Below are 14635 nucleotides of genomic sequence, written 5' to 3' on the forward strand. Positions count from 1 at the left end.
TAAGTAGTTAATAAAATACATAGCATACAATTTATACCTTATATTTGTATTGAGAACATCGAATATTTATACAATAATATAACATTAATAATTCCTAATTTTATATTAATCTAGTTTTTTGTTTCTTTTGCGTTTTTATCGAAGTTTTTCATGATATCTATCACGTTATCATAGACTAAGGTTTTTGCATCAATGCCCCATACGAAGTCAATATGACTAAACTTTTTGTCAGGAACACGTATCCTAATTGGAGTACCACCCAGTTCGTTAAATAATTTATTGACGTCAATGACATCAGCTAATGGATCACTTTCGGAATAGTGAAGGTATACAGGACAGTCTATATTTGATAAATTATAGTGGGGAGGCTCAGGTGTTCCATATCTTAATAGATTTAAAGCCCAACCATGGTCATATCGTCGGAACATTGAAGTTGTTATACTCTGCCCATAGTGGCTTAACTGGCGGACTGAGGCACCAGCGGGGAAGTGACCGAATTTAACAGGTAATAAAGTCTGTAAGGAACAAATAAATTAATTAAACTATTAAAATATAGTAATAAGAAACACAATTAATTAAACACAGATGTCCAGGGAGTGTTCTCAAGTATTACGTCACGCAATTTTAGGAGATTCTTGACACAATATATAATAATAATAATAATAAAAAGTCTTTATTCATTTTATGTACATTTTCTTTTCAAAGTGTAAGATTTGGAAACCCTTTTAACAAACTTAATTACTTAAAATAATGACATTATTTTACCTATTTTTTTGAACCGTTATCATCACACCTGAGTGCATGAGTAAGTGTGTGGGTGTAAATGTGTGAGAGAGTGAATGAGTGAGTGAGTGAGGAATGAGTAAAGTGTATAGACGCGCCGTGACGTTTTTCTGTACCCAATAGTAAAACGTTTCGTAACCAGTGACAAATTAAACCTAAAAGTTGCCCTTTATGTTGTGTAAAGTATCGGAAAGTCGAAAATAATATTGACAACAACGCATAATTCATTCCCCGCATCGTAACCTTTTGCACCAACTCCCCAAATTCGTTACGTAACACGTAAACGCTTCCCGGCAAGACTGTGTTGTTGTTTTTCATGGCATAGGAAAATGCGAAAATTGTGTGAAAATATTAATTTGAATAACCTATTCCTACAATTTTATGAAACTTTAAAATAAAATAACACTATATCGTGTACGCTGCTAAAACTGTTTATCAAACAAGTACAACATCACAAACACTACATTTAATTATTCAGCCTACTTAACACTAGTGTTATAGATAAGCACTGCTGTAAAATATTGTTTTTATTAAATAGAGTATCAAAATTTATATATTTATAATAATTTAAACTACATAGACATTTTAGGCTCTCTTAATACTTACAGCATTAAATTGATCTTCATTATGACCTCCAATGAAAAAGAAAATATTTTTGCAGACTACTTGTAATGGTGCTTTGTCTTTGCATATATTCTGACCAACCCATGTCCATATAGCTCTGTTTGGTAAAAATTCTCCAAGACCAATCAAACGCGCTAAAGCCTAAAAATCAAACATACGCAATAAAAATAGTTCGAATCCTTTCCATTCCCCATTTAAATTATATTAAATATAATTACCGCAAGATTTGCCGAATAAGGCGCTATCCGCCTTAACAGAGACTGTTTGGTATGTCCCAAATATGCTACCGGTGCCAAAGCGTGCATGGAGATTATCTTTTTGTTGTAATCCGGCCGCAGGGAGCCCATAACAAAGAATGAAGTTGTTCCCTGAGACATACCAATGTAATGCAACGCCGATTTACCAGTCTGTGCGAGAACATAGTCTATCATCGTTGGTAAGTCAATATTTCCAATTTCATCCCAAGAAAAGTCCCAAAATGATAAAGTGTCTTCCCCGTCGGGCTTGAGTGTTAAATGCTTCCGCGAATAATAATTTCCGCGAGCATTACCAAGCCACACGTCATATCCTTCCTCCGCCAGTATGTAAGCTTTAAATAAATTTACAGTTTAATAAAAAACATCTAAACTACTACGTGCGCCTCATAAAAAAAATTGTATGAACCTATTATTTCCTTAGACAGGTCAGTCTATAGAAAACTAAATAAGCCATTATCCTTATTAAGATACATTAAATGTAGTAACATTCACGTAACGTTAAAGAAAAATAAAACAAATTATTTACCTAAAGCATCTCCAGGACCTGAGATCAGATAATCGGCAGAGGAGCTCAAAAGGCCATGCATAACAAAGACAGCTGGCCTGTCTCCAGGAACATTGTTCCTGTCTCGACCGTGGGGAATTCGCTGCACGCCCAGAATATATCCATCAGGAGTAATAACAAAATGTTCCTCCATCGGATAGTTGTATCTTCTGATCATATCAGGCTTGGAACACATAAATATTTACTATTGTTGTGTAATATAAGCTCAATAATTGCTTAGGGAATTAAAGAGGTTCGATTAGTAACAGGATTTATAGACAAATTTTAGATAATATAATTAAGGAGAATTGTTCGCGATGTTTTCTTTATATCATTGCTTTCTTGGCGTATTTGTGCCACCAGATTATTTTAAGTATTTTTATAGGACCTAATAGTGATACTGGGTTTTTATGAAAACAATTCAAAGTAAGCAATAGATACATACTACATCCAGAATAGCATCTAAAAGAAGATTGTCGGAGAGTTTTGGTCCAAAAGCACTCTCCTGGTTTAGACGGGACACGTAGTCAGCATGAGGAGACCTTCCAGCACTTGTCAATAAAAACAAACTAACTATTAATAATAATCTTAACATCTTCGCTAGTTCGCATACAGAAAGTATACACCCTAATGTTCTGAAATTCCGGTGTTTTTAATAATAAAGATAAATAGATAAATCTAATTATAATCTATGATAAACTATCGTAATTTCAAGGGTTAAGTGTGAAATAATAAAAGTTATTTAAATTTTTATTGAAAACATCGTTGCATTGTTTTTTGCATGTACGTGTGTGATGTTTGATTTCGGTTCTTCCGATGAAGTCTTTTAATAGCTCTCGAAATCCCTACAATTTCTAAATATAATTTAAAGCTCCTAGTGTAAGGGATGTTATGTTATTAATTTATAGGCTTGATTGATTAATACAACATTACTCGATATTATGTTAAATTTAGCTACTCAAAATAACACTTAGTATAAAATTGAATGAAAGTTTATGGGCAATACAGAACCCAACAAAAATATATACCTTGGTGGAAGTAATAACTCGAAACTATCAACTATCAAGATAACTAAAGTACTCGGCAACAGAACTAATTGATTATATTTCCCTTTTTATTATTTCTATTTCCTAGGAAGTACTTTATTGTAACTCAGGCCATAAATGACAAGATACTAAATATAGTTATCAAGTTGTAAATCAAGCAATATTGCATTGATTGTATAATCTTTAATCTAAACTGTCAATACTCATCATACTTTGAAATCCGGATTTCTTTAGCAATTAGTACTTGCGAAGGAAAGCAGTCTGATTTTAGAAATATAGTATTCATTTTAAGAATACAATCTTAACTTAAATCTCGCATTAAATCCTAAATACCAAGAATACGGCTATGACAGTAGTGTATGTAGAAAGTCAAAAACTGAATTTGTCTGAAAGTTTGTCGACAAGATCTGTCATTTATCGGATTTTAACAATCCCCGTATGTTAAAATATAATGCGTGTGTGACATAAGTGCTACTTAATTATACATAGCGCTAAGGGTCTGTTTCACAATGTCCGGATAAGTTCCAAGTAAGCTATTTATTACTTATTGGTAGGATAAATTATTTATAAACAGACCCTAATAAGAGCCTGTTTCACAATGTATGGGTAAATTATGGATAAATTATTCGAAAGATAAAATTTCCGAATAAGATACTTCGCGTTTCATGACGAATAGCGCAATCTGACAGTCGTAAACGCAAAAATACTGTTTATCCTACCAATAAGTAATAAATAGATTATTTGGAACTTATCCGGGCATTGTGAAACAGACCCTTAGTCTCATATAAAAACATGAGGTTACTAGGCAGTAATCTTTTATTTTTGACTGGTTTCTTACAAAAAGCATTAAAGTCGTTCCCTTAATACTTTATATATTATATTTGACCAGTTGAAAGCTTGAACTCCAATGACGTAATCATTTTGTAAATGATTTCAATATCATTTATATGTTTCAGTGGCAGTGAAATATTAAATAATCAGATATTACACGTTATCTCTTTGTCTTTATAATGCTTTAAACGATAGAATAATTATTATTTAACGTTATCACAACAATTAAAAAATAGTTTTTTTCCGTGTGAATGAAATTCATAAAATAGTTTTTTCTTTATATAATTATTTTTATATATGCATTACCAACCGTATTTATATTAATTATGACGTAATATAAGATAGTATCGTTACCGCTAAAGATTTTGTATATATTTGCAAATGTAATTTACTAAAATGAGGTACTTACTAGGAAGACTTTTTGCGAAAAAAATTGTATAATAAATATTAATTCGCCTGGAACCGTCTTCATATCATGCAGTGATCAAATTGAGATCCATATTATGTGAAAGTATTGGTTTTGCTCTAATGACCGCGTTTTGATAAAAAGTATAGTTGTTACTACAACTAAAAACAGAAACCAATTTAATATAGCACTATTTATTCAGCCACGTTATAAGTTTTCTCGTTTTTAGCCAGCCGAAATACAATAAAAAAAGAAAACATAAGGTAATAAATTTATTTAAACTTCCAAAGCATCCATAACACGTAGGAAACTGATAACCCTATTATAAACCAAGGCCCTTGCATCGATTCCGTACATGAAATCCAAATGGCTGAATGTGTTCTCTTGAACTTTGAATTTTCCAACTGGGTTTTTCAATTCTGACCATAATTTGTCCACATCATTTACGTGGGCCAAGGGATCATTAGATGAGTAGTGTAAAAACACAGGTGTTGTTATTTTACTCAAATCGTAATCTGGGGCGCTGATTCTGCCATATGTGAGCAAATTTCTCGTCATACCATGGTCGAAACGACGAAATTTATTGCCAGATATACCCTGCCCGTAGTGGGCGAATTGCCTTACCGACGCCCCGGCTGGGGTGTGGCCGAAAACAACAGGTAACATTGTCTAAAACAGAATATTTTAATGTCTAAAGAAATTTATATGTTACCATATTGGAATATGTATAATATAATAAGATGATCCAATAATCCGAGAAAGGAAGAGGAAGTGAAGAAATGAAGATCGCGATTTGGATTATCTTTGTTTTCAATGTAATTTCAGTTTGACAGTGTGAGAAAACGAAATACAAGTCTCTGTGTCGAAATACAAATGTCTTATTGGAGACGTTAGTGATGAGTATCGGCCCCTTGCAGGGGCCCTTATTCCAGATGTTACATATCATACAGGATATCATTGAGGATATGAAAACCCAACGTATACCACATAGAATTGTATCAATTTCTACTACCACTTTATAACTGATAAATATGTGAAGTCAGTATAACAATATCGTTGAAATTTAAAGTATAAAAAACACCCTACCGCATTGTGTTGGCTTTCATTCCAGCCTCCGATCAAGAAAAGAATGCTGCTGCAAATCGGTTGGAATATAGCTTCATCTTTGCACAATGCTTCTCCAGCCCATGTGTAGATTAGCCTGTTTGGCATAAACTCGCCAATTCCAATTAGATTCGCTAATCTCTGAAAGTTTACGTATATACTTAGCCTCAAATGAATTATAACCCTTAAATAGCAATTAAATGTCCTTATAATCGCATCAGTGTCAATAAGCAAGCCAATCGGAATATATTCCTACACAGATCATAAGGAAAAGAAATTTTACTTTTGCCCTTCAGAATGATACTACATTATAATGCAAGCCAAAAACATACATTCGTAACAATAATCTCAATTTTATTTCAGGTTGAGGATAATGAAAAATAGGTTGGCACTGTCTTCATCGCTACATCTCAGATGGTTTAATAATTTAATGACCTGAGAGAGTGAGAGCTAATATTATGATACTTTGCAAATCGCTCGGTTTAGTTAGTGTACTTGGCTTGTTATTCATGTTTTCTTTTTCTTTTTAGGCGTATGATATTATACGTATTATTATTGTGATTATATAAAAACTTTGTACGCGATCTATATAATAAGAAAAACATACCGATAAACTCCTAGAAAAAGGTGCCAAAGCGTTTAACAGAAGATTTCTGTTATTGGCCATATAAGCCACAGGCGCTAATGCATGCATGGATATAATCTTATCATTGTACTCAGGCTTTAGGGAAGCTAACACAAAGAAAGCAGTTGTGCCTTGAGAAAACCCAATGTAATGCAAACGAGATCTCCCAGTGGTCTCCAAAGCATGATCTATCATAGCTGCTACATCTATGTTGCCTATTTCATCCCATGAGAAGTTCCAGAAATCTGTGTTTAATAACGCATCAGGACGTAATTTTAAATGTTTACGAGAATAGTAGTTGCCACGAGCGTTGCCCATCCACACATCGTAGCCTTCATCTGCTAAAATGTACCCTGAAAATATAAGTGAAATTATAAATATTGTGTATACTATGATTTCCTTCTTGTAAGAGCCAAATATATTTATTTAGTCTATTTGTCATAAAATCCTAAATAAAATTTTTAGCAAACCACTAGGTTTAGGCATTGTTAGATTTACACACCTAAACCAGATCCAGGACCCATCAAGACAAAATCAGCAGAGGAACTAAGGAGGCCATGCATCAAGAAGACTACGGGTCTTTGTTCTGCATCATTGTTTGCTTCCCGTCCGTGTGGAATACGATGCATGGTTAAAATGTAGCCATCGGATGTTTCCACCGTGTGCTCCTCCAACGAATATCCATATTTTCGCACAAGTTCTGGCTAAAATACAATGCTGATTTAATATTTACTTGACAATTAATATATTGCGTTGTTCCATTGGTATACGGAGAAAAAGAGATACTAGCTTAGATATCATTTACGTTATACCATGAAACGCGCTTACAAAGTTATTTTTGCCGGTAAGGACACAACTTCTTCCGCTCAGCCACTGGGGGTCTTCACGTTGGCCAGGCAGTGGTTGGATTAGTCCTGGGTCCTCTCTTTCGGTTAGAGGAACATTTTCCTATCCTACTTCCTCAAAATTGATAGTTTAACGCTAAATGTGACGCTCGTAAGTCAAACCGTATTAGACGTGGTTTAGGAATTTCGACATTGAAACGGAAATGATATTTCGTGACTTCTGAAATTCTGACGGCGAATTTATGTTCCTTACACTTAAAAAGTAATACAATACTCTTACCACGTCCAATGAAGCATCTTCTTTTATATTATCCGAATATCGTCCGTCATTATACAACTCGACTAGTTCTTCGACAAGCGCAGCATTGGGGGATTGGCCTGCTAAAGCCGATACTATACAAACTAACACCACAAGACACCGCAACATTTTCAAGAAAACAAAGACTTTTTGCCACGTTAATTTGCGGTTTTATATTGCGTTATTATCTACAAAATCTTAGATTAGACTAGAAAATTACTTGAGATTATTTTCAATTACAATAAATTAATAACATGGTCTTTATTTTAAAGCATTGGAACTATATCTATATATAGGCGTCACTATCGGGCAGTGCCTACCCGCTAAAATCCCTTCTATATATTAATTCTATAACTTTAAGCATCGACATTGCCAGATTGTTCGAAAAGTACTGCTACTTTTCAAATTTTACGGTTCCGGTGCCTGCAGATAGATAAAATGAGTGGACTATTTTAGGTGATATTGATCTTACTTTAACTATAGTATTAATAAGTTGTCAATTGCATTAGTATTATATTACTGTTACAATATTTAGAAAGAAGTAACTTTGTTTATGACATAATATAGCTATAGCTGTTAATTATCTGTAATCAATGAATACAATCTTGATAAGTTCCTTAATTAATTCCTTAACAAATAATAATACTGAGATTGAAAAACAATAAATTATTCAATTATCACAATGAACCACAGACAAAGATAGATGATGAAATAAAAAAAATGTTTTTGGGCATACTTTAATCAAAAGTTAAATAGACAGCAAAGCAAAAAATACACATACATACAATTTTTTTTACAATATAGAGGCTATCATGTATTTGAAACCTTTAGAAAGCTTCAATTTATGTTGCTCTATTAAGTTTTTAGATTACCTTAAACAAAACTGGCTTAATCTGAACAGAGATAATTAATGACACAAAATCTTCATTTCATACACAAGCTTATGAAAAAAAAAGAACTCATAGTTGACTTAAAAGTATTTAAAACAAAGTTACCGAATAGATTTGAGTTATATTTTGACCAACAGATATAAACATAATACCCACAAAACTGTATTTAATACAATGACACAATTCACTCAATTTTTTTTTCTAATTTTGCTTTCTGAGAATAAGTTTAAGTGATATTGAAATTCTATAATAAGGGCATGAATCTAGAATCACAAATTATTGTGAATTCCTAGTGCCATTAGTAAATAGATTAGAGAATATTATACCATACTCAATCTTTGCAAAAATATATATTACATATTGTTTGAAACACTCCCAGGTTTTGTTAAATAAGGCATTAGTATTGCTTTCATGAGTATCCTACAAATCATCATCATCTGAATCAAGAGCCGCTCTTCTTCTGTCAAACTTTACAGTACTTGTAGACCTGGGCATCTGCTGGTTAACAGACTCTAACAATTGAATCAGTTCCTGCTCAGATATTTTAGTACTCAGTTGGCCCATCTGCGCCATTCTACAGATCATATTTTCCACCATAGCTGCTTTTTCTGGTTTACTATGTTTTATTATATTTACTGAAAAAAAGGAAAATGAAGTGAAATTCATGCTCATTTCAGTCATTACAGATCTATTAAAAATAAATAGAGACACATGATTGTTCATCTCAGACTGAGGTCGACTAAATCTGTTCCAATTCAACTGCAAGAAGATACAAACTTGGGCGCTAAAACAGCACCTTTTTCCACTATTACTCTCGTCAAAAACAATCTCTCCATAAAGCCACATCCACACAACAATACTGAAATTTGGAAGGAAATGTTAAATTAGCGTATTGGTCTGCTAACCACTGAGGCTTGCAACTCAAGACAAAACGCAAATGTCAACCCAAATGAATGTTAGACTTCTTAAGACCATATTTAGTAACACTGTAATAAAAACAAAAAACTTAAATCTAGTTTCAAGAGCTGTTGAACCATATTTTCTACTGACTCATTAGACAGCAATCAAGACAAGATTATGACTAATAATATGAACTTTAGCAGAAGTCCCAGCTTAGAGAAAAAATGTTTATTTGCAAATATTTCAAACCTTCTAAACATACAGTTGAACAAAACACAAAGACATTCCTAAAAAACAAATCCATTACCAATTATGAAATGCAACAAACTAAAAAATATATCAATTAAAACATTATTTACATCTGGTTCTAGCATCTTGGCTAAGGGCTTGTGACAGTATTGTGTGTCTAGCATCTTCCATTGCCTTCATTCTTTCTTGCTGAGCCTTTGCTTGATTAGGATCTCCACCCTGAAATAAGATATACAAATAAACTATATTGTAAATTAATTTACAAAGGTATTCTACAAACAAGAACATGACTAATTTATTATAAATATTTTAGTTAACCTGTACATTACCAACAAACTTACCCCATGTTGAGCTTGCAGCTCAGCCATTCGCTGCTCACGAATTCTTTGCAACTCAGGATCATTCATGTTGTTATTTCTTAAATAAGTAAATTAAAACCTTAATTAGATTCAACAAAGAATAACTATTTAAAAATATAAAAACATTTGTTTTCTCTTCACCGTTTATAATTTATATGATGGAATTTAAAAAACCCAACTTGACGTTTGACATTGATATATTTATTATCTACGTTAGGTTAACTCTCAAAATTATTTATGTAGATCTGAGAAGAGTCGTAGGACGCGATTTATTTCGAATTCTTCGCTTAGTTAAAATGTTATTTTATTATACAAAAATGCAGTTTTATTATAAAAAACTGAGATGGCAAAAGTTTGAAAACGTCTGTTTCAATCTTTCCCCGTTGAAGTAAGGTTGATACATAAAAAATAAACAATGAGTATCTTTGTTAAATAATATTTTTTCACTTAAGCCAGATGTGGGTTTTCAAGTCCCTTAAAGCTATGAAGTTAAGACTATTGACGACATCTCACAATAATATTAAAGATATTAGAACAATTTTCAATCTTTCCCCGTCACGTTTTCATCTTTACCACGACATAGCTTTTCTAATATCGGGTAGCTTTGAAAGCACCTTAAGTGACCTCATGAGAAGGACTTTCAAAGCGATTGAGAGATGGTGCAATAAGCACGAGCTTTCTGTCAACTCCTTAAAAACAGAATTCATACTCTTTACAAACAGAAGAGTTCTTGGACCGAACAAACTTCCAATACTCTTCAACACAGAACTCAAACTAGTGCCATCAGGCTTATGGTACTGGACCTGTGGGGAAGAAATCACTATAGTGCACACACAGCGATTCTTTACAAAGCAATAGCGTAACAACCTCTTATAGCTGCACCATGTGACAGAATCACTATTCAACTTCTATTAAACAGGAACTATCACATACAATTGAGAGAAGAGGAACATAATCAGTCTACCCTGAATGAGCTACGCATATACACAGACGGTTCAAAAACAGGGTGTGGCGTAGACGCTGGTATATTCTCTCTTGATCTCAACATCAACATACACCTACCCTTAGGCACACAGAGCTCGATCTTTCAATGTGAATGTGTCGCCTTAATAGAGGCAGCCAGAGCCGTGCAGCGGTTAGGAGTTAATGACTTTTGCATTAAGCTCGTATCCGACAGTGCATCCGTGCTGATGGCGCTCGGAAACAAAAAGACAAACAGCAAACTAATACTGGAGTGTCACGAAGCACTGGAGGCTTTAACTCTAACCAACAGGGTTACCTTTCATGGGATAAAGGGACACAGTGGTTCTCTCGGCAATGATGCTGCCGACGAACTTGCGAGAAGAGGTTCCGGAATGACGCCTGCTGGCCCTTATCCGCTCCTCCCCATTGCCCTTCTCGCTAGTGCGAACATGGCTACTCCGGAAATCCGTCGAAATCCAGAATTAACGATGCAAATTGGTCGCAAAGTGCGGACTGCAGACAGTTCAAAATGGCTCTGCCAGCAGTGAACCCACAACTGACAAAGCGACTTCTAAGCTTAAACAGAACCGATCTCAAAACAATGATAGGGACAATCATGAGCCATTGTCTCCTTAATAAACATCTATTTGTACTAGGCGCGACGGACAGCCCCATGTGCAGAGGCTATTTCAGCGCAGAGGAATCAGTCACCCACGTAGTCCTGGAATGCGAGGCTGAGTAAACAACGAACGGAAATCCTCGGAACAGTGAGGTCGCTCCGTGAAGCCTGTGAACAGCCCAGGAGACTTCTGTGCTTCTTCTAGGCTGGCTAAATTAGCCAGGGCTTTACGCAAAACCAAATTTAAAGTCTAGTTGCGGAAAATGAGTCCACCTACATAACCTATGTTATTGATATGATAGAAAAGTATAGTTTTTGCTCGTTACTAATCAAAGCCGTAAATTAGTTCAGTTTATTGTTCTACTAGAGGTTCAAACACAACTCTAATCATCTCATCAAAAAACCGTTCAATCTTCCCCCCACTCACCTTAAATTCTTATTAACAACGTTTTCTTGTTTTGCCAACATTTTATTTTATGTAACGATTTAATGGTGCCGAAATAAAAAAAACGAAGATAAGTATTCAAGAAAATATTTTTGTAATCTGAATTCGTAATTATATCTCATAACATTAAATATGTATTTATAATGCTTATATTTTTTCCATCAGACAAGGGGGGAGGAATATTATACTTATTTAGTCAAGGAGTGGATTGATAGTGAACACCTTAGTAAGGTGATCTGTATGTAAAGTCTAGAATTCAGTGTTACAACTCCAGCTTAGTTATATTGACAATGCTTTCAAATTTCACTTTTAGTGAAAAAGCTTAAATAAACAAAACCTTTATTATTTTATTATCTCACTACACTGTCATGCCATTGTAAAGTTTGGTATTCTATTGTACCAGTATTATTAAAATAGGCTAAGACTGCAAGTTTATTTACAGCAACAGACAATCTACCAAATGCTACTATATTAGCTGGACGAAATTTTGTTGCAACACTGGTACATTTCACCATGTATGTAGCATGGAATTTTACTGGATCACCTATAAAAAAATATATATTTATAAAATAATCAGCTGTCACAATAAATGCATCATGTCTTTTTATATACCTTGATAAACCAAAAAATCTGATCCAAATTTTGATCCATTTGTTAAATAGTATCCTTTTTTCCACAAGTCATGAAATACTGCATATTTTATTTTACCTTTTTCAGTTCTGAGGCTAGGATCCAAGACATCAGTAGATATATTTTTTTCCTCTACAACAGTAATAAATAGAAAACTGAAGCCTACTTGTACATAATTTACATAAATATAAATAAATCATATTATATATAGCAAGTATATAGCTTGTAAATAAAATAAATACTTGCTAACATTCATATTTTAGAGTTAGTAATATTAATTTAATTTAATGAAATAAATAAAAGTTTATTTTACTTTAAATATCTTCCTAGAGAGAGATGAAACTCATAAGGCTACTTACCATTACATTTTAAATGATGTTGAGTTGGTAAATGTACAAGTAAGTGCCCTGGTGCAATATTAGGAATTTTGTTAATTTCTTCTTGTAATAAAATATTTTTATCTAGATTAACATCTGTAAAACATTTTATTAATAAAATTTATATTAGCTTATGCCATATAAAAATGTAACACATTCAAAAATGTTTAAAACCTGAGATTCCTTTAGACAATAGTTTTTGTTTTTTACCAGCTACAATGATATCAATTTTTTGTGATAACTGCTCAATTTTCCTTTTTTTTAAAGCTTCCTTTTGTTCCAGTGTTATTCTGAAAAGAGAATTAAATTAAAATGATTACTAAAAGTTACAACAAAGTTGTGTTAATTTATACCTGTTTTCGCAGTCATCAATTTGTAGCTTTAAATCATTAGAGGGCTTCACATTTAAATCTGTAATACTAATCAATTCACATATGCCTTCATTGACTAATAGTGTTGCCTCTTCTGTCATAAGAGACATAGGTAGCCCTACAAATAAAAAATATTTTGAAGTTATAAAACAATAACATTGTAAAGAAATAACTCAATTGTACCTTGAAAGTCATTTTGCCTAGGAAAGGATGGAAGAGAACCAATCAAAGCACCACAAATTCGATATTTTACACGTAATGTGTACCAATCTGAAAATCAACAAGAGCAATTTAAAAGAATAGGATAAAATAAAATTATTAAAGAAGATAAATTATTATTTCAGGGGGTATATAGAACATATACCTTCTGAATTCCAAACATATGCAGAACCATTGGTAACATAAAGAGGAATCATTTTTAAATATATTAAATTAATAAACCGATGTCAAAATTTAAATTTTAAGCCATTTATAATTTGTTGTGTTTCAAAATAAGGCTACAGATAAACATGACGAATGACGATAACTGATCAATCTGAATTTGTAAAGTTCTACAACTAGAAACACAGACTACGAACTACGAAGTACAGATTAGAATAGATTACATGTAAGTCATTAAAAACATTCTTAAAAAGAATGTTATTTATCCAATTTTTTTTAAATAATGCTGAGGTCGAATCCAGTCTATTTTGGATAACCGACACCAACATCATAGGTCAAAATTGAGATTTTTTCTATTGTTTAAATTTATTATTAAGCTGTTACTTAAATTACAATCTTAAATTTTAGTTTATTTACGACGTAAAGTAATAAAATACTTAAACGAATTGTCGTTTTTTCATCATTGTATATTACAAATGTGAATGATTACAGTGTATAGCAGCAAGAGGAATTTGAATAAGCTAAAGATTTAAGACGATATAGATGATGCAATAAAAGAAAATATTTAGAGCTCTTTTATGGAAATGTTAAAGTTCAAGACTGTTTATGTATTTTGTTAGCGTATGTAAGTGTTAAGTAATAAGTTTGTTGTTATCACTATTCATCCATTATATAATTTAGAAAAATAAAAAATGAAGTCGTTTAAATGTGTTTTAACGACTTAATTTTACAACCAACACTGATACTGTATTATCAGTGTTGCTTGTATTCTGATACATCATACAATCAACACTGATCATAAAGTATCGACTATTGGTTTTAGAGTTTAGGTTATTCCAGAGTCATACTAGGAGGTTCACCTTGCCCGATCACACTTTTCGTAACGCTTAAGTCACGCGTTCGCCAGCTTACTCCCCAAATCAAGCGTGCGAGAAGTTTTACTTCAATAATATTCTGTGATAATCGCTTTTAATAACGCTTTAATTTTCATTCTATCAAATGGACGACAAATAAAAATTATTTACTTTTGAAGGTGTGTTTAAGAAGATGTCTACTGTGTAAGTATAAGTATTGGTGTCGACTTAGTA

General features: G+C 32.9%; 4 protein-coding genes across 4 annotated transcripts; all 4 read right to left on the reverse strand.

The window, feature by feature from the left end:
• Window positions 1-25: 25 nt before the first annotated feature.
• LOC110999815 (lipase 3) lies at window positions 26-2855 on the reverse strand. The gene is made up of 5 exons (XM_045627933.1): window positions 2654-2855; window positions 2191-2392; window positions 1626-1996; window positions 1390-1548; window positions 26-515 (listed from the first exon to the last, which is right to left on the reverse strand). The coding sequence occupies exons 1-5, from the start codon at window positions 2801-2803 to the stop codon at window positions 111-113; spliced, it is 1287 nt and encodes a 428-aa protein (XP_045483889.1). The 5' UTR covers window positions 2804-2855; the 3' UTR covers window positions 26-110.
• Window positions 2856-4748: 1893 nt separating this feature from the next.
• On the reverse strand, window positions 4749-7525 carry LOC110999799 (lipase 3). Its single transcript, XM_022269030.2, has 5 exons — window positions 7346-7525; window positions 6723-6924; window positions 6203-6573; window positions 5578-5736; window positions 4749-5160 (listed from the first exon to the last, which is right to left on the reverse strand). The coding sequence occupies exons 1-5, from the start codon at window positions 7490-7492 to the stop codon at window positions 4768-4770; spliced, it is 1272 nt and encodes a 423-aa protein (XP_022124722.2). The 5' UTR covers window positions 7493-7525; the 3' UTR covers window positions 4749-4767.
• Window positions 7526-8086: 561 nt separating this feature from the next.
• On the reverse strand, window positions 8087-9921 carry LOC110999800 (programmed cell death protein 5). Its single transcript, XM_022269031.2, has 3 exons — window positions 9744-9921; window positions 9513-9621; window positions 8087-8888 (listed from the first exon to the last, which is right to left on the reverse strand). Exons 1-3 carry the CDS (start codon window positions 9807-9809, stop codon window positions 8674-8676), a joined length of 390 nt encoding a protein of 129 aa, XP_022124723.1. The 5' UTR covers window positions 9810-9921; the 3' UTR covers window positions 8087-8673.
• Window positions 9922-12115: 2194 nt separating this feature from the next.
• Window positions 12116-13699, reverse strand: LOC111002589 (tRNA-splicing endonuclease subunit Sen34). Its single transcript, XM_022272743.2, has 7 exons — window positions 13531-13699; window positions 13350-13436; window positions 13149-13284; window positions 12970-13085; window positions 12778-12891; window positions 12401-12550; window positions 12116-12332 (listed from the first exon to the last, which is right to left on the reverse strand). The coding sequence occupies exons 1-7, from the start codon at window positions 13580-13582 to the stop codon at window positions 12139-12141; spliced, it is 849 nt and encodes a 282-aa protein (XP_022128435.2). The 5' UTR covers window positions 13583-13699; the 3' UTR covers window positions 12116-12138.
• Window positions 13700-14635: the final 936 nt, after the last annotated feature.

Source organism: Pieris rapae, chromosome 4 (genome assembly GCF_905147795.1).
Source record: "Pieris rapae chromosome 4, ilPieRapa1.1, whole genome shotgun sequence".
Taxonomy (NCBI): Eukaryota; Metazoa; Arthropoda; class Insecta; order Lepidoptera; family Pieridae; genus Pieris; species Pieris rapae.

Bases quoted from the DNA above. Each gene is read 5' to 3' on its own strand.
- LOC110999815 (XM_045627933.1), bottom strand. From the start codon at position 2,803: ATGTTAAGATTATTATTAATAGTTAGTTTGTTTTTATTGACAAGTGCT. The intron at 2,393-2,653 runs GTATGTATCTAT...ATGTGTTCCAAG, and splicing joins TAGATGCTATTCTGGATGTA to CCTGATATGATCAGAAGATA. The intron at 1,549-1,625 runs GTAATTATATTT...TTTGATTTTTAG, and splicing joins CTTATTCGGCAAATCTTGCG to GCTTTAGCGCGTTTGATTGG.
- LOC110999799 (XM_022269030.2), bottom strand. From the start codon at position 7,492: ATGTTGCGGTGTCTTGTGGTGTTAGTTTGTATAGTATCGGCTTTAGCA. The intron at 6,925-7,345 runs GTAAGAGTATTG...ATTGTATTTTAG, and splicing joins AAGATGCTTCATTGGACGTG to CCAGAACTTGTGCGAAAATA. The intron at 5,161-5,577 runs GTAGGGTGTTTT...ATTCTGTTTTAG, and splicing joins ATGAAAGCCAACACAATGCG to ACAATGTTACCTGTTGTTTT.
- LOC110999800 (XM_022269031.2), bottom strand. From the start codon at position 9,809: ATGAATGATCCTGAGTTGCAAAGAATTCGTGAGCAGCGAATGGCTGAG. The intron at 9,622-9,743 runs GTAAGTTTGTTG...ATCTTATTTCAG, and splicing joins AGCTGCAAGCTCAACATGGG to GGTGGAGATCCTAATCAAGC. The intron at 8,889-9,512 runs GTAAATAATGTT...CCTTTTTTTCAG, and splicing joins CCAAGATGCTAGAACCAGAT to TAAATATAATAAAACATAGT.
- LOC111002589 (XM_022272743.2), bottom strand. From the start codon at position 13,582: ATGATTCCTCTTTATGTTACCAATGGTTCTGCATATGTTTGGAATTCA. The intron at 13,437-13,530 runs GTATATGTTCTA...GTTGATTTTCAG, and splicing joins ATATGTTTGGAATTCAGAAG to ATTGGTACACATTACGTGTA. The intron at 12,551-12,777 runs GTAAGTAGCCTT...TTACTGTTGTAG, and splicing joins ACATCATTTAAAATGTAATG to AGGAAAAAAATATATCTACT.